A 23340-nucleotide genomic window follows, 5' to 3' on the forward strand; every position below is an offset into this window, starting at 1 on the left:
CACGTACAGAAGCGATATCCTGAAACATGCATAAGTTTTGTTGTGAAAAAAATGTAACCGCAATTATTTCTGGTGCTGTGGTCGCTCCTCTGATGACATGCAGTGTCATGCACAGCCATTAAACAGCAATAGCGACACTACAGCAAATCCAGTGCCAGCTCCAGTGAAAGCAGGCTGCACCCTGATTAAAATTCCCTGAACTGAGCAATCAGTGTATGCTTGACACATTATTGACCATGGTTGCAACAAATTTGTCTTATCATGGAAGAATGCTGCTTTTTGTCTCTGTGAGTGTAATACAAATAAGGAGAACTGAATATTTAGCATTAATATGAAATTATGTGTTTACACTTATATTATGTGTTTACATTAGTGCTTCTATAACTCTTTCTATGAATGGGTGGATGGATGAAGAAATAAATGTTGTGGTTGTTTGTTGTTGCTGTTTTCAACTTGCACTTATTTTTTATATCAAGTGACATAAATGATCTAAATGGCACAGAAGCCTTTCTAGTAAAGAATAATGAAATGGATCCTTAAAGTTATCTGATTTCAACTTCCAGGTCCCCCACCAGACAAGTCAGGATCTAATTCTTCACTAATCAGGGACCTGGTGCACTCACATTTGTATTTTTCAGGCAGCACAGCTTCACACAAACAATCAGATCAGTGTAATGCAGTGTAAATGGAGTGTTTCAATGCTGTTATCACCAGTTTGCAGCATAGTTGTAATTTAACTTGGCGCAGGTTATTGTTAGTCTGAGTTATGTTGCAGTGCAGCATTTTATTACCGATTGGGGTCATCACCTGAAGTCCCCTTGCAAAAAAAGGCACTATTTTATTTCATTTCATTTTATTTTGACTAACATTCAATTTTAAATGTTTATTTACTTTATCTTGTGCTGAAAACGTGTAGTTTTTCAACGCTGTAAGATATTTTACATAATGGCAATGAAATCAGTTTACCACACAGTCAGGTTTATTCTCGAACACTGCTGTTTAACCGTTAACCAAATTTGGCTTTTTGAGTGACAGGACCACAGTGATACTTCCTCTTTGTTCACTACACACTTCACAGTTGAAAAACTGAACACACTGGACACTGAATTGTTTGATGGCTGAGGACTTTTTATCAACGTATGTCTTATTAGATTACTTCTTCTCCTTTGTATTCTTATTCTTATTCTTATTCTGTGATTTGTTCAGTGTGTTCCTACTCATTCATGTTGCAACAGTGTGTTTTATGGTGTAAGGCAATGGATGTAATTTATTTTGGTGATAGCCTGTTTTACATACATGTAAGAATATGCTATAGCCTGCCATACCATAGAATACACTGAGCCTCTGTTCTTCTTCATAGGGGTTTATTTCTCTCTGCTGTTTTATTCACCTGCTTCACAATGCACTTTGGCCACAATGCACTTGCACATGCTCTTGGGTGCTTTATAATTATGGTTATGCTGTATAGCTATGATGTTCTCCCACTGAACTACATAAAATATGGAAAATGTATACATAAAATTCAGTGTGTGGTTAATATTGCTTTGGTTTTCTAAACAATATGCCATGTTATAATAAAAACTTTACACGAGTAATGATTTACAGATGTATGATTCCTCTTTCAGTATAAGTGGTCACGTGGTGTAAATGCTGGTGTAACGTAAAGATACTGGCTCACTGGTTTCCCCTCTCTCGACCACACCTTGTGAATAAACTCAAGGTTACCGACACCCTGGACATTAAGGCTGAATTCAGCATGGTTGAAGATACTAGATTTACCATCAGATGACTGCATTCAGACAGGAAACTGCAACTGAAGGTAAACTGTACGTGTGATGTCTTCGCCTTTGTGTGCAATAACTTGAGTTCAATTCTTTGCTCAAATATTATTGCAAAATGAATCTTTTGCTTGTGTCTTGAATCACTGAGTCAACCAAGAAGACTAGTGCAGGTGTTTTATTCATTCCTCTGTACAAGGAACTAGTTTTAATGAGGTAGTACACAGGACAACCAAATACATCCACCCAAAGAGAATATTCCCTTCTTAATCAATATCTGCATCATATTGCAATGATGCCTTGCTCCCTTCTACCTACTGGCTCTTTAACAGTGACTGAATTTCCTTGTGTCAATATTTGGTTTTTATCAAGCTGCCATTAAAAGCTACACGGCAGCTCAGCCTATTTGACTTGTGTACTGCCAACCACAGAACAACGGAGGCAGGAAGTTACAGGTGCACTGTGGCTGTAGCATGGCCCATGTGGTAGATACTGATAGGTAAGTAATTGTATGACCAAACCGCTGTGATTTAAACAATTTAGACTGTCAAAAACTCACACTGGGTCTTCCCAGCAGGAGGAAACTAATCCTTCAATGACAGGTTCTGATATGCATACAAATGAGAGATGGATAGTGGTGGCTTAGGTATCATTCTGCTCTGTGTTATCAAAAAGAGACAATTTAGTTCTTCAAATGAATCAGAAGTAGACTTGCAATGTCAACCAGTAATCTTTGATAATGTCAGTGTCCACTGAACTGAAACGGTTTAGGATGCATTTTTCGGATTCTCATTCAAGAAAATGCCCATTTTTAGCCTTAAAAAAAGAGAGAGAGAGAGAGAGAGAGAGAGAGAGAGAGAGAGAGAGAGAGAAAAGAGACTGGGCCCCAGTTGTTCACAAATCACTGACATGTTGCTTTAATATTCCTATAGGGTCTTATAATGTGTCTATGATGCTCAGTGACTCTGTCACTGAAGTTGATTTAAGTGAGTTTGAACTGTTCTTGAACAGGGTTAGAGAACCATTTGGGATCACTGGCAAAAAAAAAAAAAAAAAAAAAAAATCACAGTGACTCCTTTCCCGGAATGGCATAAGAAATTCTTCCCTTCACAAATTAACCATTTCACATACCTTTTACCTTTGAGTTTTACCGCCCCACTACTGTCAAGGTTCAATAGGGCAATAAAGTCTTTCCTAGACCCCCAAAGAAGATGGGGGTCTCACTCTACTGAGAGAGGACTGGTACCACTATGCTTTTTCTCTTAATCAGCTGTCCAAACTGTATATGGCAGAAGATCAAACTCCAGGATGGGTATCAATTGAAATGGAACTTACAGAACCCTTTCCTGTTCAGGCTTTCATATCACAAACAGGGGGAGAAATCCCATTTAGGAACCCATTGCTTGAATTTGAGGGGAACACTTCGAAAATATCACATCAAATCATAGGGGCAAAACCTTCTTTCACTAAAAAATCAGCCCTCTGGCATAACAAACTTTTGAAGGTGGCTAAGAAAACTCTTTATTGGAAAACATGGGCTGAGGCAGGTATTACCTTTATTGAAGATGTTTTTGAGGGTGACAGTTTAATGACATTTAATAACTAAATATAAAATTTCTAAAAAAACTAAAAAAAAAAAAAAAAAAAGGACTTCTGGAAGTATCTTCGACTGATAAGCTGCATAATGTCCATACGAAGAAAACTTTCGTTAATACCTCAAACTATTGTACAGGAAACATTACAGAACAGCCAGATGGCTAAAGGAGGATCTGGATTTTATAGTATTATGAGACAGTCCCACCCACCAAAACTCAATGGTTTCAAGAGATCCTGGGAAGAGGATCTAGAAGGAGAGATAACTAATGAGATACGATAAGAGACTGTGAGATCCTGGTATAAAACATCAAGGGAAATACAGACGAGGTTAATTACCTATAGGGTCATTCATAGGAGTTATTGGACTCCCTGTAAGATGGCAAGACTAAAATTACGGGAATCGGATTTATGTTGGAGATGTGAAAGAACTAAAGGAACACTCACGCACATGCTATATGGTTGTCAAATGACTAGGAATCTGTGGGATAATATAATAATATTCCATAACAAAGTACTTGGTATTGAATTGATACAAAGCCCAGCACTCAGTGTATTAGGTATAACACCAGAAGAGGTGGAATTGACAGCACAAAAAACTCTACAGTGCAGATTGGCCCTTACCTCAGATTATAGGATGGTGCTTAGACACTGGAAAGCAAAAAATATTATCTTATTATTGTAGTATTTTCTTTGTGACATGTACCTGACCAAGTGGGTGTAAATAATTTAAGATAAGATTACATTTTGATTGTTAGGATTGTAGTTTACAGTGGGAAAAAAGGAATGAAAATCACAGAATACACACTTTCTAATTTTAAAGGTCGCCTCGAGTTCTTTGGTTGTCATTCGTTTTATTTCCGTGCATGTTAAGCTGATGATTGGTTTTGCTGATATGAGCTCATCTGCAGCTGCTAGGTTCCTGTGTAAAGTGAGTTGTGGGTGTTGTGTGTAGCGGGCCTCTTCATTCCTTGCACTGGTTTAACCTGAAAATGTTGTTTTTGCAATCACAGCTAATTCTGCTATGGCCCTGTGGGAGCCACGGGAGGAGACTGCCACAGATCCCACTGCAAACACCATTCCATATGCCATGAATATGTCCATCCCCTCCATCCTGCTTGGTCTGGGGCTGAAGTGCCTGCTCAACTGGGGCATGGTGGCTCTGCAGAGGAGCCACATCTGGAGGACCTTCATAGGGTTTTTCAGCGTCTCCCTGGCTCTCGCCGACACGGCCCTGACTCTCACTCTCACTGCCATCCACCTCCAGGGAGACTGCTTCCTCCTGGGCCTTCACCTCTCCAGGCATCATGTGTGTTTGCTGGTTCAAATTGTTGGAGAAATCTACAGCGTGCTGCAGTGGCCTGTGGTGGCCGTGGCAGGTGTGGACCATTACTGCACCGTGTCTCAGAGATTACAGCCTGTGCCCATAAGGAACCGAACGGCCATCTGCTCATTTCTTACTGGCCTCTTGTGGAACGTGGCTTTTCTCTATGTGTTTCTGCTGTCTGACTTCATTCCCGTCTTGGAGGATCAGTCTCCCTACCTATTGCGCCAATGCTCGGTCTTTCACATGCCTCAGATCCTGCAGGTTGCCATGGTGCTCTTCCTGACTGTGGGATGTGCATTGTTGATATTGCACGCAGGATGTCCTATTCATAGCTACCGTGGCCCTCAATACTTGTCATTAAAGGACCAAACTATTGACCAAAGTGTTACTCAGTCCAGGAGAGATATTGTTCACCAAGCCTTGAGGATATTTCTGAACACTTGGGCTCTCTTCCTCGTTTTCCTGGCTGTGCTCCTCCTGCTGCCTGCGGGAATACCCACATACCTGGGCTTGAACGTTCCCTGGCTTTGTTTCCTCAACAGCCTTTTGATCGGAGTGGTTTTATGTGCAATCTGTCCAGCCTCACAGTTAGCACAAGGCTTGGCAGCACTTCCCCCTGACAGCTTCTGCAACTGGAGATTAAGCTCCACAGCAGAGCACAGAATATGACTGCACAACGGCTTCAACGTTATTTAGAGTAATGTTTAAAACGTTCACACCCTCAGACTGATAATACAGCTGTGGGCCATTTCCTGAGTGCAGTGGTGGCTTCCCCTCTTGCAGCCACCACTCTGAAACGAAAGCACACTGGCGATTGCATTTGGCTTTATGTATGTTAAGAATCTTCATGTCATTGAGGAGGTTGCAGTTTCAACATTATAATAAAGGCAAAGGGCAACACTGGCTTGACACTACAGAACTTTACTTGAATTTGATCCAAGTTCATTGTCTATACAGGGTATATTTACAAGATTTGAAATCAAGGAAGGGCAAAAACAGAAAAAAAAACACTAGATACAACTGAGGTATTAGCTAAAAGCATTTACAGGTATGTAATTTACTAGTAAATATCAATTATGATAAACGGTTAGAGATGCAGTGTCTTCTGCTTAAAAAACTTTTTTTTTTATATCACAACATGAGGTAGGAGAACAGTGTCTCGATTCATGCAAGAACAAACGTCTCATCACACTGTAGTATTGGCAACATAGTATGCAATGGTCATACACAGACACTGCGTTTTAAGTTTCAGAATAGCATTGAGGGAAAAAAAAATGTTTCATTTAACAAAGCCATAAATATTTTTTTTTTCATCTTCCTAATAGGATGTGTAAGGTGTATAAAATGAAAACATGGTGTACCTATTCTTAGTAACCAGTTCATGCCTATCCATGTGATCAATTTTATCACAAGGTGCAGCCTACTTCCTAGTTCTCCCACACTGGCTTAATCGCAATTTGCTGGCTGAAAATTATACACTCAACTACAAAGCATTGTCACCTCCAATCAGTTCAAAGGTCACCTTGAATTTTGTTTACAGAACTCGCCTAGTTTTATAATCTTCATACAGCCGGGAAGCATTCCATGGATATGCAAATCCTGTATTCAAATGTATTCAAATGGTAAAGCCGTGTTCCTTCCAGTGGGACAGGGCAAATCCTTATTTTAGTGAGTTGGGCAAACTGCACACCTATAAAAATTCTGTACAAAGCATATCCAAGATCTCATAACACAGCAAATGCAAGAGGGCCCAGCACTCCGTGTTACAAGGGATTTTTCCCCCCCATCTTAAAGTCCATTTTCTCATTATACCATAGAACTAAAGTAGATAAAGAGCGCCCCCTTGTGTATAAAATGCAACTTACACAGAAAGTAAAATACAGAAATACATCAGACATCCCCTAAAGTAAAAAGGATTTTGTGTTGACTGCTGAAGAGGTAATTATGTCAATAGAAAACTAATACTGATTATCATTTGAGTGATGTTATCACATCCAAACAATGCATTCAATTTCAAAAGACCACTGCCAAAGATACACCATCTCAAATCAGATAACATGATTACACATCCACAGAGCTACATGAGCAAGTCTTTTCCCTTTTCATAGCTGCTGTGCTTTGCTTCAGTCAAAAGTGGGTGGCCAACACACTAAGTGCCCACACATGTGCACGCACACACACACACACACACACACACACACACACACACACACACACACACACACACACACACACGCACGCACGCTCGCATGCACACGCTCACAGGTCTGTATCATTTCCAAATCAAATGAGGCTACATTTTACGTTGTTGGTAAATTTAACTTTGAATTTACATTTTCAACCAATAAGAATAATTCATTATAAAAACTTGCACATGTTCTGTCAAAGTTTATCATGCATATGAGCCATCTCAATAGCTTGTGCATTACTGGGGGGGTATTTAATGGATATCCACTTTACAATAAACAGATCAATAGAGTGGCCTGGTGAAATCAAACATAAAGGGCAGTGAGACATGCAAGACAAAATAATTTTAGTTTTTTTTTTTCCAAAATGCATTTTGTCAAACTAATGTTTACTTTTCATTTTTGCTGGGGAATAACGGGGTCAGGTTAACAAAGAGGAAAAGCTTATTACATTACACATCCACAGTCCATCAAGATTAAATCCACAAATAAACAAATGGAGCAATCAGTTCAGAAGGGGAGAACTGTGTAGAGAAAAGCATTTTTCCTATTTTGTGTCTGTCCTGCATCATGTCTCAGAACAATGCTTCACACTCCTCCACATCCAACTTGCACCCTTGCTGCAGGGTTATCACTGACAACAGTCAACTTGTTAAAAAAAAAAAAGAAAAAGAAAAAGAAAAAAGAAAGGAAACACATTTAATCTGTTTGGAGCCTCAGTTCTGGTCCAATTTATAGAACCTTTTAAAGATTATTCATATAAGAACAGTTAATATATTAATGACTACTGTATTTACAACATGTATATAAATCTTTAGTTAATACATTAAATATCTTTTTCTTTCATAATTTCAATAAAGGTTTATATGGAACAACAGTAGAGTGTACATTTGCGGCATGGGTTGGATTTTTCGGCTTACCCACTTCTATTGTCAGACTCTCTCTTCTCATGAATACACCTGCATTTATGACTGCCAACAAACCACAACTGTACTCTGCCCGGTCTTTAAGGTCTGTCATTGTAAAGGGAGGCTGTGTAAGAAAAAAATCTGCATTGAACAGGATGGAGCACAGTGGAATGTCTATCAATTTGCATTTATAGCAGATGCATAAAAAAGCTCAGAGTTTAGTCAAGGCTAATCCCCTTCTTTTTAAACAATTATTTACACGCACTCACTTGCAGGGATCTCTTTAGTGGCAATAAAAAGCGCTTTTGCCTGGCAACTGACACAATAACAGTCCTCTCTTCCTCTGGCTGGACGTCTGCTCGCTCTCCTGGGCATCTACAAAACACTGCACACCCCACTCCCCCACAGCTGATCTGGCACTGGAGATGGATGGACGGGTATGTGTGAGTATGTGTGTGTGTGTGTGTGTGTGTGTGTGTGTGTGTGTGTGTGAGTGAGTGAGTGATGGCCATTCTGTGAGAGGAGAGGGTGGGGCGTCAAAGAGAAGGGAGGGGGATCCTGTACAGTCTCACCCGAGGGCAGGGAGAGGCCCCCAGACAACAACAGCTGCCCCCATTCTGACGGCATGGACAAAAGGGGCTCTCTCTGTACCCCTGGCGTCCGGGCCACCCAGCCAGCCGCATGGAGGGGGCGTCAGTCCCCTGCGCGCTCCCCTCGATCCCTCGCCTCCCTCTTCCTCGGTGCTGTTTGTTCAGCCAGGCAGAATAACGTGAAGCAGGGGTTGGACCCGAAACCCCAAACCACCCTGGACTAACTGCTTTCACCTGTGACCCACATTCTTGGGACAAGATGACGCTCTGACAAACAGGGTGGGGATAAAAACCGTCCACTGACAATGAAGTCAAATAAAACAAAACCAAAAAAAAGGCCCGGAAAACCGGGACAGACTCTAGCTTTGATCATCTTCTGGGAACGATGGGGCCATTGTTCTGCCTGAATGCTTGGACCACGCTGACACACTCGAATGTGCGTGGTGTGTGTGAGGATGTCGTATTATGGTAACAGAGTGCAGCTACCACACATGTGAGACTCTGCCTTTTTCCCTCTCACAAAAGCTACACTAGCTCACCCCCCTTCCACACACACACACACACACACACACACACACACACACACACACATATATATATATACACACATATATATAAATATATGTGTGTGTATATACACACTCCCAGACACATTCCATTCCCAGGGGGTCTGGGGAGTCGAAAAGAAGGAGAAGAAGGAGAAGGGGGGGTTAAGTGCATAACACCTCTCATGAGCTTCCTCATGCCAAGCCTGAAAAGAACACAGTGTTTCCTGTCTAGGCCAAAGTGGGTGAAAACCACAGTGTTAAGGAGTTTCCCAGCAGAGGGCATTGGTGCTAGCCTACAGCAGTGGAAGGTGTGAGGTCTCGAGGGGGAGGGAGGGGAGGGGGCGTGGCCGGCGGGCAGCTGGCGGATCAGCCAACAGACTGTTTGGTCTGTGGCAGGAGAGTCCAGGTGTTGCCCAGCAGGCTGAAGAGGAAGAAAAAAAAAGAAAAGAAAGAAAACTACAGAGAAACTAGTCTGCGCTGGGAGCGGCTGGGATCCAGACCAGAGGACTAGCTAGCTACCTTGGGGCTCGCACTCAAACACTCAATTCAAGTTCAGCATCACTATTGGCATATTTTCATGAGGTTTTACGATGTCTGCAACATGTTTTTTGTGGTTTTGTCTTTATACAATAAAACGTCTTTTTCATCCATATAGATTTGATGTTTTTATACACATGTAGAACTTGTTAAATCTTTCTCTCTTTGCACTTGATAAGGGAAAACGGAAAAGGAAAACTGTAATGAAAAATGTCCATGCAGTTTCCTGCAGTCGCTGGTAATTGAGCGTTTGGGCTGTTATGTACAGAAGGACAGAGAGGGGGCGCCGTTATGTGTCCAAGGGCGCCACACTGCCGTGCCAGGTAGTAGATTGAAGTGAAGTTTGCAAGCGGCTGAGACAAGAGTCTGTGTGTCCGAGCCGAACTCCTAAATCTCTGTAGATTACAATTCTTCAGCTCCTGATTCCAGAGAGAGTGAAGAGGAACGGAGCAGGGAGGTGAAATTTGAGGGGCGAAACAAAGAGAAAGATGGTTTGAAATGAATGAATTTGGTCTCCAAATGACCAGACTCCTGTGTGTGAAGCAGTCGTTTTGTTCAGTAAAAACTATAAATTAAAATCAACATATACATGCCCCAAAAATGTTTAAATACTGTTTACAGAGGAGGGAGGGGAACGCAGGTGGGAATAAAAAAAAAAAAAAAAAAAAACACAAGATAGAACTTATTTCTTTTAAGTCAATGTTAAATTACAAAAACAAAAGTCAGTCCTATATGGGGACAAAGAAACGACAAAAAAACAAAGGAGAGAAGGGTGATGCACACTGAAACAAACTTAAAAAAAAAAAAAAAAAAAAAAAAAAAAAACAGCCTCAGGGGAAATGTGGAGCTCTTTTCTGGTTCAGGCTGATTTGTTTGTGTCTGTAGAGCTGGCGGATGATGGATAGAGGGAGGGAGAAATGAGGGAGGGGCCTGGAAGGGCGGCAGCTACTTTTGGCCAGCCTCTGGGGCCTCTGAGGTGGAGGAAGAGGAGGAAGAGGAGGGTGGGGAGTGGGCATGGGGGGGTCCGGTGGAAGGGGTGGGAGGGGGAGAGGGGCTGCCTCCCGCCGTGCCAGACTGGGCCATCTGCTGCTTGAGCTGGGAGATCATGCGCTCCAGCTTCTCCCGTGCCTCCCGCTCCCTGCGCAGCTCCTCCTGCAGCTCCTGCCGGTCCGCCTCCGCCTTCTCCAGCCTCTGACGAAGCTCCGACAACTAGCAGGGAGAGAGAGGGAGAGAGAGAGAGAGAGAAAAGAGAGAGGGACATGAGGTCAGGTTGGTCTCGACTGAACACAAACACATGCACAGACACACACAGACGCACACACCCCTTTCTCTTCACTGCCAGACAGTCTGAGTTCAGTGCCAAGGGGAGCGGCGCAGGAGGAGCCGGAGCTTCAGTGAGAAAGGCGGGAGGGGAACATTCTAGCGCTGAGCCCGGGCCAGCATAACAGCCCCTATCTCCAGATAAAACCGAGTGGAAACCCAAACAAAGGCCCTGTGTGTGTGAGACGGCACACGCACCTAAAACACACCTGTGCACACAGTTTGGTTGGGGAAGTCTCAATCAGACACAGATGAGGTGCTGCCTCCGCTCTGTGTAGCATTATTAACTCAGGCGGCTCTGCAGCGCTTAGAGGAGACATGCAGGTGTGTGTTGGCCTTGACTTGACTGTGTGTGTGTGTGACGCTACAAGAGACACACTATCTGATGGGACCAGTTTAAAGACAGCTCATAATCCTTCTCCATCTAATGCAGCGGTTTTCAGCCTGGGGTCCACTATTACTTTCACTATCATTTCATTGATTAGAAGTTATCCCAGTGAGAGAATGTATAAGAATGACTGCTGTGTTCACAGGTTTCATACTCTTCACAGGTAATCTGCCAGTCTACAGTGTAGACAGTTACGGGCAAACTAAATCTTATCAGATGGGAATCCTTGAGACCACATCTTATCAAATACAGGTCTGTGGTCTGATACATATAAATTTGGGGGTCCTTGACACCAAAACGGCTGAGAACTACAGATTTAATGGATATCCACTGGTCGGAGAGAATAGCTGATATTTGTGAATAAATCCGGACATTGATCAAACACATTTGTAGAGTGATATGTCTTGTCTATTGTATGTGTTACACTGTTGTTTCTATGTGAGGTCCTGTTGTGCCTGCGCTGTCAGCATCAGTGTTGTAGTATAGTCCAAGGCAAACTGACACTGTCTTTTCAGTAATGCCATTCACTGTGCAAGGCAAAGTGATTCTGAATGTAAGATCCTGGATAGTTTAGGAGCTTGGTATTTAGGTGCTTTGGATAAAAAGGTCTTCATAATGGGATAAGCTTTGCAATGCAAGCCAATGTGCAAACGTCACTCCAGCATTTTGTCCATATCAATGTTCTGTATGCATGTTTCACCCCTCCACCCCCAGATACCTGTGCAGCGTAGTGGGCCTCCTGCTGGCGCTGTGCCCCTGGCTCGCAGGCACAGGCCTGCTGTCGGAGCTGTTCCAGACGGGTCTCCAGCTCCAGCTGTTCTTGGCGGGCCTGACTGAGCCGCCGTGCCTGCTCGCTGTGGACCGCCTCCAGCTCGCTGCGGAGCTCCCGCTGCTCTGCGCTCAGCTCCCGTAGCCTTGCTGCCTCGCCCCCGCGTAACGCCTCCAGCTCCTGGATACACAAACACTCAGTCAGGACAAACACTTTCTCAGGAGGGAAATACTCTTTGCACTTAGCCCCTTTCACAGGGAGGCCTTCAAGCTCAAAGAAGGCCTCCCTACAGCATGTATCTACCCAAATTCAGATACAGATTAAGTTAAGTTAAGATTGGATATAGAGGATATTGACTATAAAGTTCTAATTTTGTCAATTCAGATTTAAGTTACTTAGCATCCTATAAAAAACAGAAGCATCTTTGTGTTACCATTTTAAGATGGGACCCATTCATCTTTTCAAATGGTGAATATCTTGTTGTAGAACAAAACGTATATAAATAACATAATTCATTACTAGCTGTAAATGTACCTACAGGTAATGCGAGCCAGCACAGATTCAATTTAGTCCAAACAGAAATTCTGTAATGTTTTGATTATGTGTTGTTATGAGCACACTGACACAAACAATACATTACATCCTGGTAAACCAAGTAATCTATTTTAATTGAGATGCCAACCTATTTTTTAAAAAAGACAAACCCATCTGATGCCAAACTTGGCATCGTCAGTGGCTTTTGGGTTTTTTTTTTGTTCTAGTCACTTGAAGGTTTTCAGAGGGAAGGAAAGAGGGAGGGAGGGGGTCACTGGAAGGTGAACAGCATCACCTCCACCATTCACATCAAGGACGCTTTTAATAGGCAAGGACGGTTTATCTCGGGCTCATTTATCTTGGGCTTTGTTCCTCCTGACCGCCAACTCACCATCTCCAGCTGCAGCTGCTTGTGCAGGGTGGAGTTGAGCTTCTCCTGCTGCCTGCTGTACATCTGCATGATCTCCACCACGATCCTGTCCTTGTCGTCCTCCAACCCCCCCACCACTGCAGCAGCGCTAGCGGCGGAGCCCATGTCCTTAGCCGCTACTTCCGTTCCTGGTGACAACAACGACACAGGAGGCGGGGGAGGAGGAGGAGGGGTGTGGGCGGCTTTCTTGCAGCCCGGGCTGCTGGTCTCCATGGAAACTGCCTGGGTTTGGCGTTCCCGCTCGGCGGCCGAGGCAGCAGCAGCACGTTGGGATTTGGCCTCCTCGGCGCCGGTAGCAACGGGAGGCGACGCATGAAGGTCTGGGGAGGAGGGAGGACGAGGTGGAGGAGGGAGAGAGGGAAAAAAGGGAGAGAGGAGGAGGTTGAAAGACAGGAAGTGTGAGCTGAGCTGGTGCGCACTCTCGCCCACGCTTAGTAACACCCTCGCACAACCTCACAAACGCTCACACCTCTTTCTCAGTGTGAGCACACACAAAAACAACGAAACACACACACGCGCGCGCGCGCGCGCATACACACCAAACGCACAACTAATGCATGGCAACAACCGAGGAACCAAACATTCGCCTACAAATAATTCCTCAGACACATGGAGAGATGGAGAGGAATGAAAGGGCCTTGTGTGGGTGCTGTGCTACTCTGCGTGGGTGTCTCCTCTGTTGTAACTCTGGCTCGCTCACTCACTGTGCCCTTTAAGTTGTACATCATGGGGAAAACAGATCAAACAGGCTTCTCTCTCACACACACACACACACACACAGACGCATACACACACACACAGTGGGATGCTGTGGTGCGGCGTGTGTAGGTTTTTCTAAACTGCTGGTAATGACAGTGAAAGCTTGAAAGTGCAGTTTAAGAGAAAGAGACGGTGAAAGAAAGAGAAAGACCGGGGTATTCGCCGGCCTGATGCATTCATGTATGTATCTGACAGGAAGCAGGACACTCCGTGTGCAGCGTCTCTGGCGAGGAGAATCATTTACGAGCTGGCGCACACACTTAGAGAAAACATGCGCGCACATACATTCAGCCTCTCGCGCAAAATACTCGCACAGAGGCGATGACACAACAGTAAACGCCTGCAAACACACACTAATCAGGGGTGAGTCATTTGAGCGTGCGCGTATTTGTATTTGTGTGTGTGTGTGTGTGTGTGTGTATGTGGGGGGTGGGAAGTGCATGAGAGAAAGAGTGAAAGGCGAACAGACAGAGAGAAAAGCATTCAGAGAAAAAGAAGGAGGAGGAGGAGGGGAAAAAAAACAGTGACAGCAGACTGTGAGGGAGGCGGAGATGAAGCGAGCCAGAGAAGAAAGAGAGGAGGATGGATGGAAAAGGAAGTGCGGGGAGCAGACGGAGGACGGACTCAAAGAGGATGTGGAAATAGCTGCCAGGAAAAGGGAGCGAGAGAGGGTGGATGGAGAGAAAGAGACAGATTGGCCGGGAAAGAAAAGGGAAGCAGAATGCCTGAGAGATATGCACAAGCTGAGAGAGAGTAACTAGATGAAGAGGGAGGGAGGGAGAGAGAGAGAGAGAGAGAGAGAGAGAGAGAGAGAGAGAGAGAGAGAGAGAGAGAGAGAGAGAGAGAGAGAGAGAGAGAGACAGCCTGGCAGTCAGACGTAGCGTAATGGCAGAGGGAAACCATGTCCACCATTTCTGTGACTCACACTCTCTTCATACACACACACACACACAGAGACACACATCTAATTAAAACACACATATAAGCACACACCACGTGCGCAGTGGAGGCCATTGCCATTTCCACCCCTCTTGTTCATCAATAGCGATGCGCCCCCAGAGCCTTAATATGTGAAGGTCAATGTATGATTATGCGTGTGGCTGCGGGCAGCAAAATGTGTGTGTGCATGTGTGTAATGCGGCGTGTGTGTGTGTGCATGTTTACAATGCACACGTGTCGACTCTTTGTATATGTTAATATGAGATGCACGTCTGTTATGTCGTAGGCATGTAAAGTCCCTGCTGTGTGTGCGTTTTATTTATAGTATGTATGAGTCTGCAGGGTGTGTGTGTGTGTGTGTCGTGTACACATAGTAGCTGCTCACCTTTAAGTATTATGATAGTATTTACAAAAATGATATTGGCCGGGCGATGTCACCCACCTCTGATATGATCGATCGGATTACATTTTTATAGTTTAATTGATCAGTGCCACATTGGTTGTCTATGCAAAGCCGTTTGAGTTTACTGATTGGATTCCACACAAATACGCATGTTATTATTAATATCATAATCATCAGCATCGTAATAAAAATAGAGTTTTTAAAGGAAATGTGTAAAGCAAAAGTGCTTCATGGTGTTGTTGCTGTTGTGTCAGAGGCATTTTCACAATAACAACAATAAAATAAAGGGGAAGGGTTTGGGGAAAAACACAATTTGTTGGCATGAAAATGCTTGAAATTTAAAGATACTGTATATTGGCACAAAATATCAGCTACTGGCACCAAAAAATAAATAAATAAATAAATAAAATACATTCAGCAATACTCATCGCTCCAATCCAGTATGCATGCCAGCAGTGTTGTGTGTTGTACACATATACGATTTTTGTGTTTTAGAGTATAATGTTCTATCTGGATAAAAGCCAGTTCTCAGATATTGAACGTCAAAGTGTTGACCTCACAGCCGGCAGAACTGATACGCAGTTAAATCTCTTCCATTGCTCAGGAGCGACTGCAGCCCTGTGGTACTGTGAAACCGAAATATCAAAATCCCTACAACAATTAGAGACGAGATTTTTAAGAGGGTCCAAACAGAGAGAGAGAGAGAGAACCCTGTAAGTCTGTGAGGTCGGTCTAGCTTTGGTTGTGCAATGTTCTCATGGTTTGCAGGTTTCAATTGGAAACCATGTTCAGGCTGGACTGTATCAAATTAAGTCAATTTTGTTACCGTGTGTTTGACAGAGTCCAGAAAGATGTGATTATCTAAAACTGTATTAGTGTTTTATTAGGTCTTTTTAAAAGGACTTTTATATTAACATCATCAGTTATTAGTTATTTTCATGTTGATAAAAACCTTTTTACCAAGAAGCATTAAGTAACATTCAAAAATTATGAATATATGGATAACTCATGACTGAAATGTCATCAACTGTGCATCTGCATCGTGCCTGTTTTGCATGTATACAGCACGTGTGTATGTCTATAAATATGCCTCTGCTGTGTGTGAGAGGGACGTATGATCAGTGCAGGCCAGTCCTGTGCGCCTGTGTGGATCCATGTGTGTGTCACTACTGACCCATGGGCGGCTCGTCGTGGCCAAGCGCTCTGCGGCTGTAGTGATGTTTGAGCAGCGCTCCCAGCACCTCGGGGCTCATCTCCGCCTCCCTCCGCAGAGACACGTTTGGAGCCACCATCTTATCATATGTGTACAGGTAGTAACTAAGAGAGACAGAGGCACAGGGAGAAAGATGGCAGACATTTAAACTCTACACTGGCTTTACATGTCAAGAAACATACAGTATAGTGCACCTGATTAATAGTATGAAAAAGTAATTTCATAAAATTTTCATGTCATCATTCAAAATAAAATTCCTGGAGTATCTTTGTGGCTCATATCATGTACACATGACTGCTTGAGTTCATATTCAGGCTCAATGTATGCATACATATTCAAAGGCAGAGCTGCAAGGAAAAAACTAGCAGGGTAAACAGCAAGCACATAGGGAGGTAAATTTATTTTTAATTTGTTTTTGTTAGCCTAGGCAAGCTTAGGAGCCATGTAACCTTTCACATATTTGGCTGTCATTGCTGCAAATACATTAATATGATATACACTATATTACCAAAAGTATTCGCTCACCTGCCTTTACTCATACTATGAACTGAAGTGCCATCCCATTCCTAACCCATAGAGTTCAATATGATGTCGGTCCACCTTTTGCAGCTATTACAGCTTCAACTCTTCTGGGAAGACTGTCCACAAGGTTGAGGAGAGTGTTTATAGGAATTTTTGACCATTCTTCCAAAAGCGCATTGGTGAGGTCACACACTGATGTTGGTCGAGAAGGCCTGGCTCTCAGTCTCCGCTCTAATTCATCCCAAAGGTGTTCTATCGGGTTCAGGTCAGGACTCTGTGCAGGCCAGTCAAGTTCATCCACACCAGACTCTGTCATCCATGTCTTTATGGACCTTGCTTTGTGCACTGGTGCACAGTCCTGTTGGAAGAGGAAGGGGCCCGCTCCAAACTGTTCCCACAAGGTTGGGAGCATGGAATTGTCCAAAATGTTTTGGTATCCTGAAGCATTCAAAGTTCCTTTCACTGGAACTAAGGGGCCAAGCCCAGCTCCTGAAAAACAACCCCACACCATAATTCCTCCTCCACCAAATTTCACAGTTGGCACAATGCAGTCTGAAATGTACCGTTCTCCTGGCAACCTCCAAACCCAGACTCGTCCATCAGATTGCCAGATGGAAAAGCTTGATTCATCACTCCAGAGAACGCGTCTCCACTGCTCTAGAGGCCAGTGGCGGCGTGCTTTACACCATTGCATCCGACGCTTTGCATTGCACTTGGTGATGTGTGGCTTGGCTGCAGCTGCTCGGCCATGGAAACCCATTCCATGAAGCTCTCTGCGTACTGTACTTGGGCTAATCTGAAGGTCACATGAAGTTTGTAGCTCTGTAGCAATTGACTGTGCAGAAAGTCGGAGACCTCTTTGCACTATGCGCTTCAGCATCCGCTGACCCCTCTCCGTCACTTTACGTGGCCTACCACTTCGTGGCTGAGTTGCTGTTGTTCCCAAACGCTTCCATTTTGTTATAATAGAGCTGACAGTTGACTGTGGAATATTTAGGAGCGAGGAAATTCCACGACTGGATTTGTTGCACAGGTGGCATCCTATGACAGTTCCACGCTGGAATTCACTGAGCTCCTGAGAGCGGCCCATTCTTTCACAAATGTCTTGTTTCACAGTCTGCATGCCTGAGTGCTTGATTTTATACACCTGTGGCCAGGCCAAGTGATTAGGACACCTGAGTCTGATCATTTGAATGGGTGAGCGAATACTTTTGGTAATATAGTGTATATAATATAAAACAATAGTACGGAAAAATTACAATCACTAGAGGATTAACGACATGCATGCAAGATGGCCCGTGTGTACCTATACTACAGTACGACAAAGCTGAATCAGAGCAACAAAACAACACAGTAAATTGGAGAGTGTTTTAGCCTACAGTGACTGCACCATCTGAAGACCAGGGCTGAAACCGAGTGTCAAATGTGGATATTTCTTATCATGTGTGTACAGGACCTTAGCCTGAGCAGACCTCCAGCTTATCACAAATGTCCAGGTAGCGGGTGCAACTGAGAGAGATAGTGCCTGGAGATGCGCTCAAACCACTGAGCCAACACTATCTGCCTATTCATGGAGGAGAGGGGAGGAGAGAAGAGAGAAGAGAAATGAAGAGAAGAGAGGAGAAGAGAAGAGAAGAGAAGAGAAGAGAAGAGAAGAGGAGAGAAGAGAAGAGGAGAGAAGAGAAGAGGAGAGAAGAGAAGAGAAGAGAAGAGAAGAGAAGAGAAGAGAAGAGAAGAGAAGAGAGGCTTTGAACCCCTCCCCCACTAGCAGTCCCCTCCAGACAGAGCTCGGGCTGGAGCTGTGAACTAGGTTAAGCATGACAGCTCACTAGGGCTCTGCCTGCAATACTACGGCACTACCAACCGAAGCCTAGCTTTCTCTTCCTCTGGATAGGAATGCAACATTGGAGCGCTGCCTGCTTGCCTAACTGGAAATTTTGAACTTCTTCACATTAAATAGCTAAGATGTGATTGAATAATGCAAACCTGGCTCGTATCTGACAAGTGTACCGCTAATGGATGTCGGTAGTAACCCGAATACGACGTTAAGTGCTTTGGCTGTCTAGCGAGCTGCTTGGCTGTGGAAATACAATTCATTATTACTAACAGTGCGATGCAAGAGATGTGCTCAGAACTGGTCCACACAAGTCCTGACTGGTCTGAGACTGACTGAGTCATGTGATGCTGGTTGGTGACCACATGAGGCGGGGCTCTAATCCCACTCTGGCCAATGTGTCTGGCCCGGCGTCTGCGAGCCTCCAGTCGCTCAGTCACTCAGTCAGTAAGTCACGTGCAGCTCGCCCAGCTATGGCACTGTAAACCAGCTAATTCCAGCTTTTAATCTGGGTCAGATTAGTGGGGTAGCTAGCCGAGCGCTGGATCCAAACACAGCCTGGTGTGCTCTGGGAAAGGCGGTTTAAAAAAAAAAAAAAAAAGGGAGGGAGGGAGGGAGGGAGGGAGAGTACCAGGAGTGAGGAATGTTGGCAGCTTTCAGAGAGAGGGAGAGGCAAAGTGAAGTGGTGCAGGCAAAAGGATGAAGAGGGAATGGAGAGGGAATGCAGTCGACAAACTGAATTCATAAAAGGACTTTTGTCAATTAATGTTCCCCCGGCGAAATAAAGCACACACATAGAACAAAAAAATTAGAACAAAAGAAAAACAAATCATAATGCAGTTGCAGAAACATGGGCATTATGGGTAGTGTCGTACCTGGGGTGGACCAAGGCAGGGTGTCCCGGCTCCTCCTTGATGTCAGAGAAGAGACGGTTGAACACCAGAGTGGGTGGAGATGTTTTACCCTGTGAAACACACACATACACACACAAACACACACACACAGACATCAATATCACACTCAATGGCAGGATATTATCTGTCTAGATATTACAGTCGGGTCACAGCATGAAAAGAGACAGAATGGCAGTGGCTTTTCCATCCACATTTATTGATTGGTGCATACCGTTTTGCAACAGAATGGATGAATTATCACAATGACTATCTGATACATCGCCACGGATGGACAGAGACACACAGAAGGGGAAAGAGGGAACAGGAGGGGAAGGGAATGTGCTGTACTGCACATGGCGCTCTTACAACCATAATCTAATAGAGCTAATATATGCATGCATGTGGATGAGGGATCAACTATCAGCCATCAGCTGAGAGAGAGAGAGCGTGTGTGCATTTGTGCATGAGTTGGAGAAAAGGGAGATTATTATGATAAAGTGGCTCTACTCTTTCCTGCGTGAGTGTGTCTTTCCTGCCAGGTCTAAGAGGAGAAGTGTGCCACTTTCAATAGGGGTGTGTTTGTTAGATGGGTGGGTTGGGATCAGTGACCCTGAGAGGTGACCCCTGTATCCAGGAGGGGGAGGGTGTGTGTGTGTGTGTGTGTGTGTGTGTGTGTGTGTGCAGGGAGCAAGGGGAGGAGATTGTGGATGGGTTGGAGAGAAGGAGTAAAGGTAATGGACGGAAAACTGACTTTTCTTGCAGGGTCAGTATCGGCCAGCTTGCTGCTGGGGGAGCACAGCTCTGACGGCACTTTCCTCACCTGGCTCTCCTCCTCCTCCACCGCCTTCTGTAACACAGAGAAAAAGAGACAGGGGTTAAGCACAGGGACAAACACACTCTTATGGTTAAAGAGACAGAGAGAGAGAGAGGGAAGGGTTAAGTAACCCAGAGGTTATGAACAAAGATTGGGAATAAAGGGAAGGGATTGGGGGGGGGTATACATTATAATACACTGCACAATTAAAGTGATGTGCTCTGTCACAGAGCGCGGCTGGGAGAGAAAGTGCAAAAGCGGGGAGAAGAAATTACGGCTAACACCGCGGTCACGGAGGGAAAAGATAGAGACAAATGGCATTTAAGCGATGGGAAATAGAGACAAATGACATTAAAGAGATAGAAAATGGAGACAAATGGCGTAAAAGTGAACGGTGAAAGTGAGCTATAGCCCTAGCCGGCCCTGGTACAGCGGCAGGGAAAGCGAAGGAGGCAGGGTAATGAATAAGTCTACAAGAAAGAGAGAGAGAGAGAGACTGAATGAGCCCAGTGAGGAAGTCCCATGAATAAAACACAGGAAAAGCTGAGCTGATAGTTGGGGCTACATGGCTACAACATGGCTCGTCGTTAGGCGCTCATGTGTGAGGGATTTCACTGGTGAACATGCAATGCGGTTGGAGCAGAAGCCTCTTCTTTCTCAGTGTGTGTGTGTGTGTGTGTAGAAAGTATTCATTTTGTTAGCTTCATAACCTTTGTGCCGTGTGTGTGTTCAGTAAATACCGCTGGCGCTAGCCTGTGTGTGCACGTGTGTCTGTCTTTGAGCAGATCCAGGACGCGCTCAGGAAGAGGCCACAAGCTGATGGGCTGATGCTTATCGGCGGCAGACAGGCCTGACGTTACACACAGTTCACACAATCACACACACACACACACACACACACACACACACACACACACACACACACACACACAACCAATCTGACAGGTAGCACAGGCACCAGAGGAACAAGACTTTCCAGCATCACAATACGCACCGCTAGATCGCCCACAGCTACAGAGAGGGGTGGGGGGGTGGGGGGGGTGGGGGGGGGGGGGGGAACAGAAGGCCAGTGGCATTGGCAGTGGGGTGAATTCAATGAGGAGGAAGCAGACAGGCAAAGAGTAAGAGGAAGGAAGGGAACGGAAACAGAGAGAGAGAGAGGTAGTGGAAGGCATCAATAATTGACTCACTAGCCTTTTAAAACCACGTATATATGTTTGTCTACAGACTACACACACACACACAGTGAATTATAGACTGCCTCTCTCTGGCCTGACTTAAGGATTTTTCCTCCTGTGCTGCATTGGCTAAGAGGTGCTGTCAATTACCAGGGCTAAACAGCCTCAAAACAATAAGACCAAATTACTGTGACAGCAAGGTATTAGCCACCCTGTATTCATATTAACTACTAGTCGGGATTTGCGTGTTTGTGTGTGTGCTTGTCTGTGTGTGTGCAGGGGATTGTCCCTTATTTACAAGGGCATGGATGAATGAGCATGTGCATGCAAATGTAAAACCCATACGCACAGCCAGGTGCGTGTGTGTGTGCGTGTGTGTGTGTGTGTGTGTGTGTGTGTGTTGGCTGCTTGTGTAGAAGGGGGCTCGTCTGTTTACGAGCGCTTGTGGTTGGTGTTTTTTTTTTTTTCTGTGAGAGGCAGCACTGCAGCACTGAGCAGGAGGAGGGAGAGAGAGGGAGAGAGAGAAAGAAAGAGAGATATGGTGCGCTGGGCTGAGAGAGAGAGGGAGGGGGAGAGAGGGATGATGGGAATGGAAGGAAGGAAGGAAGGAAGAAAGAGTCCAAGGGATGGATGGAGGGGGCTGGGAGAGGTAGAGGGAGGAGGGAGGAGAAGAGTGACAGCAACAACAATAAACCCACTGCAGTGGTGTTGAGGCAAGCTGAGTCCTTGCTGCCAAGATTCCCTCCAATATCAAGGTAGTGTGTGTGTGTGTGTGTGTGTGTGTGTGTGTGTGTATGTGTGAGAGAGAGACCGTTGGGGCAAAGTGATATTAACACCAGGTCATCCAGACGTCTCTCATCTGCTTGACCTCTACAACAGCAGATGTGCTGCTGACGAGACAACTGACAGCTCATTAAAAGGTAGGTGTAGGTGTGTGTGTGCGGGTGTGTGGTACAAAGAGAGTGAGAGTGTGTTTGCACATGAGACTCCTGTGTGATGTGTTATCGTGGCGCGTCTGCCTGTACGCGCACACATTTGTGAGTGTGCATACATAATACACAGGCATGTATGTCTGTGTGTTTCTCTAATGGTTGCTTGTGTTTCTCCCTGTAATTCTAGCTTGTCTGACAGTTGACAGCCTGACTCCCACCGCCCACACACACACACGTACACACACACACACACACACATACACGTACACACACCCCTGCTCATTATTCCTGCTGTTCCCCAAACTGCCACTGCTCTGTGTGACTCCTTAATGAGTATGTGTGTGAGTGTGTGTGTGCATTTCCATACACCAGTTTTCATATCTCCCCTGTTGCCCGTCTCCCTCAGTCCATTCCACCTTCCAACCTGTCACTACCCCTTACCACACACACACACATACTATTAACCCTTTCAAACCTGAGCAAATTCACATTATATCATTTAAATTACATTATTAAAAAACATAAATTATCACAAAATAATCAAAAATTTTAAAAAAGAAAATTATCATGAAATTACCAAAAAAAAAAAAAAAAATTTTTAATTACTGGGTTTTAAAAATGACAATAATATTAACTAAAAAAGAACAGAAAATCAGCACAAAAAGCCCAGAAAACTTAATTTATAATTATTGTAAGTATATATATCTAAAATTAAATTACAAGAAAATAATGACAAAATTACCACAAAATTACCAAAAAATATTTTAAAAAATGAAGAAAATTACCATAAAAACAAAAATCACAAAAAATAAAAATAAAAATAAATAAATAAAAAATATATAAAATGAATTTTGTTCAGTGGGTAAAATAAAACCTTTGAAAATAATTGCCTGCCCATGAGTTCCCGGGTTTCAAGGAGTTAACATACGCATCGCTGCTAGTCTG

The 23340-nt window shown here is 44.3% G+C and overlaps 2 protein-coding genes across 2 annotated transcripts in view; one reads left to right on the forward strand and one right to left on the reverse strand.

Annotated features, from left to right (window-relative positions):
- Positions 1-1096: 1096 nt before the first annotated feature.
- Positions 1097-5473, forward strand: gpr160 (G protein-coupled receptor 160). Its single transcript, XM_030074743.1, has 3 exons — positions 1097-1137; positions 1721-1819; positions 4385-5473. Exons 2-3 carry the CDS (start codon positions 1786-1788, stop codon positions 5365-5367), a joined length of 1017 nt encoding a protein of 338 aa, XP_029930603.1. The 5' UTR covers positions 1097-1137; positions 1721-1785; the 3' UTR covers positions 5368-5473.
- A 130-nt stretch (positions 5474-5603) lies between these two features.
- skila (SKI-like proto-oncogene a) overlaps positions 5604-23340 on the reverse strand; it is a 36180-nt gene continuing 18443 nt past the window's right edge. The window contains exons 2-7 of the mRNA XM_030073597.1: positions 20223-20318; positions 19454-19542; positions 16184-16326; positions 12870-13228; positions 11894-12124; positions 5604-10676 (exon numbers count right to left, since the gene is read on the reverse strand). Of these exons, the coding sequence (XP_029929457.1) occupies positions 10413-10676; positions 11894-12124; positions 12870-13228; positions 16184-16326; positions 19454-19542; positions 20223-20318 (1182 nt within the window). The 3' untranslated portion in view covers positions 5604-10412. The remainder of the gene's footprint in view (positions 10677-11893; positions 12125-12869; positions 13229-16183; positions 16327-19453; positions 19543-20222; positions 20319-23340) is intronic.

This window comes from Myripristis murdjan, chromosome 17 (assembly GCF_902150065.1).
Source record: "Myripristis murdjan chromosome 17, fMyrMur1.1, whole genome shotgun sequence".
Classification (NCBI taxonomy): domain Eukaryota; kingdom Metazoa; phylum Chordata; class Actinopteri; order Holocentriformes; family Holocentridae; genus Myripristis; species Myripristis murdjan.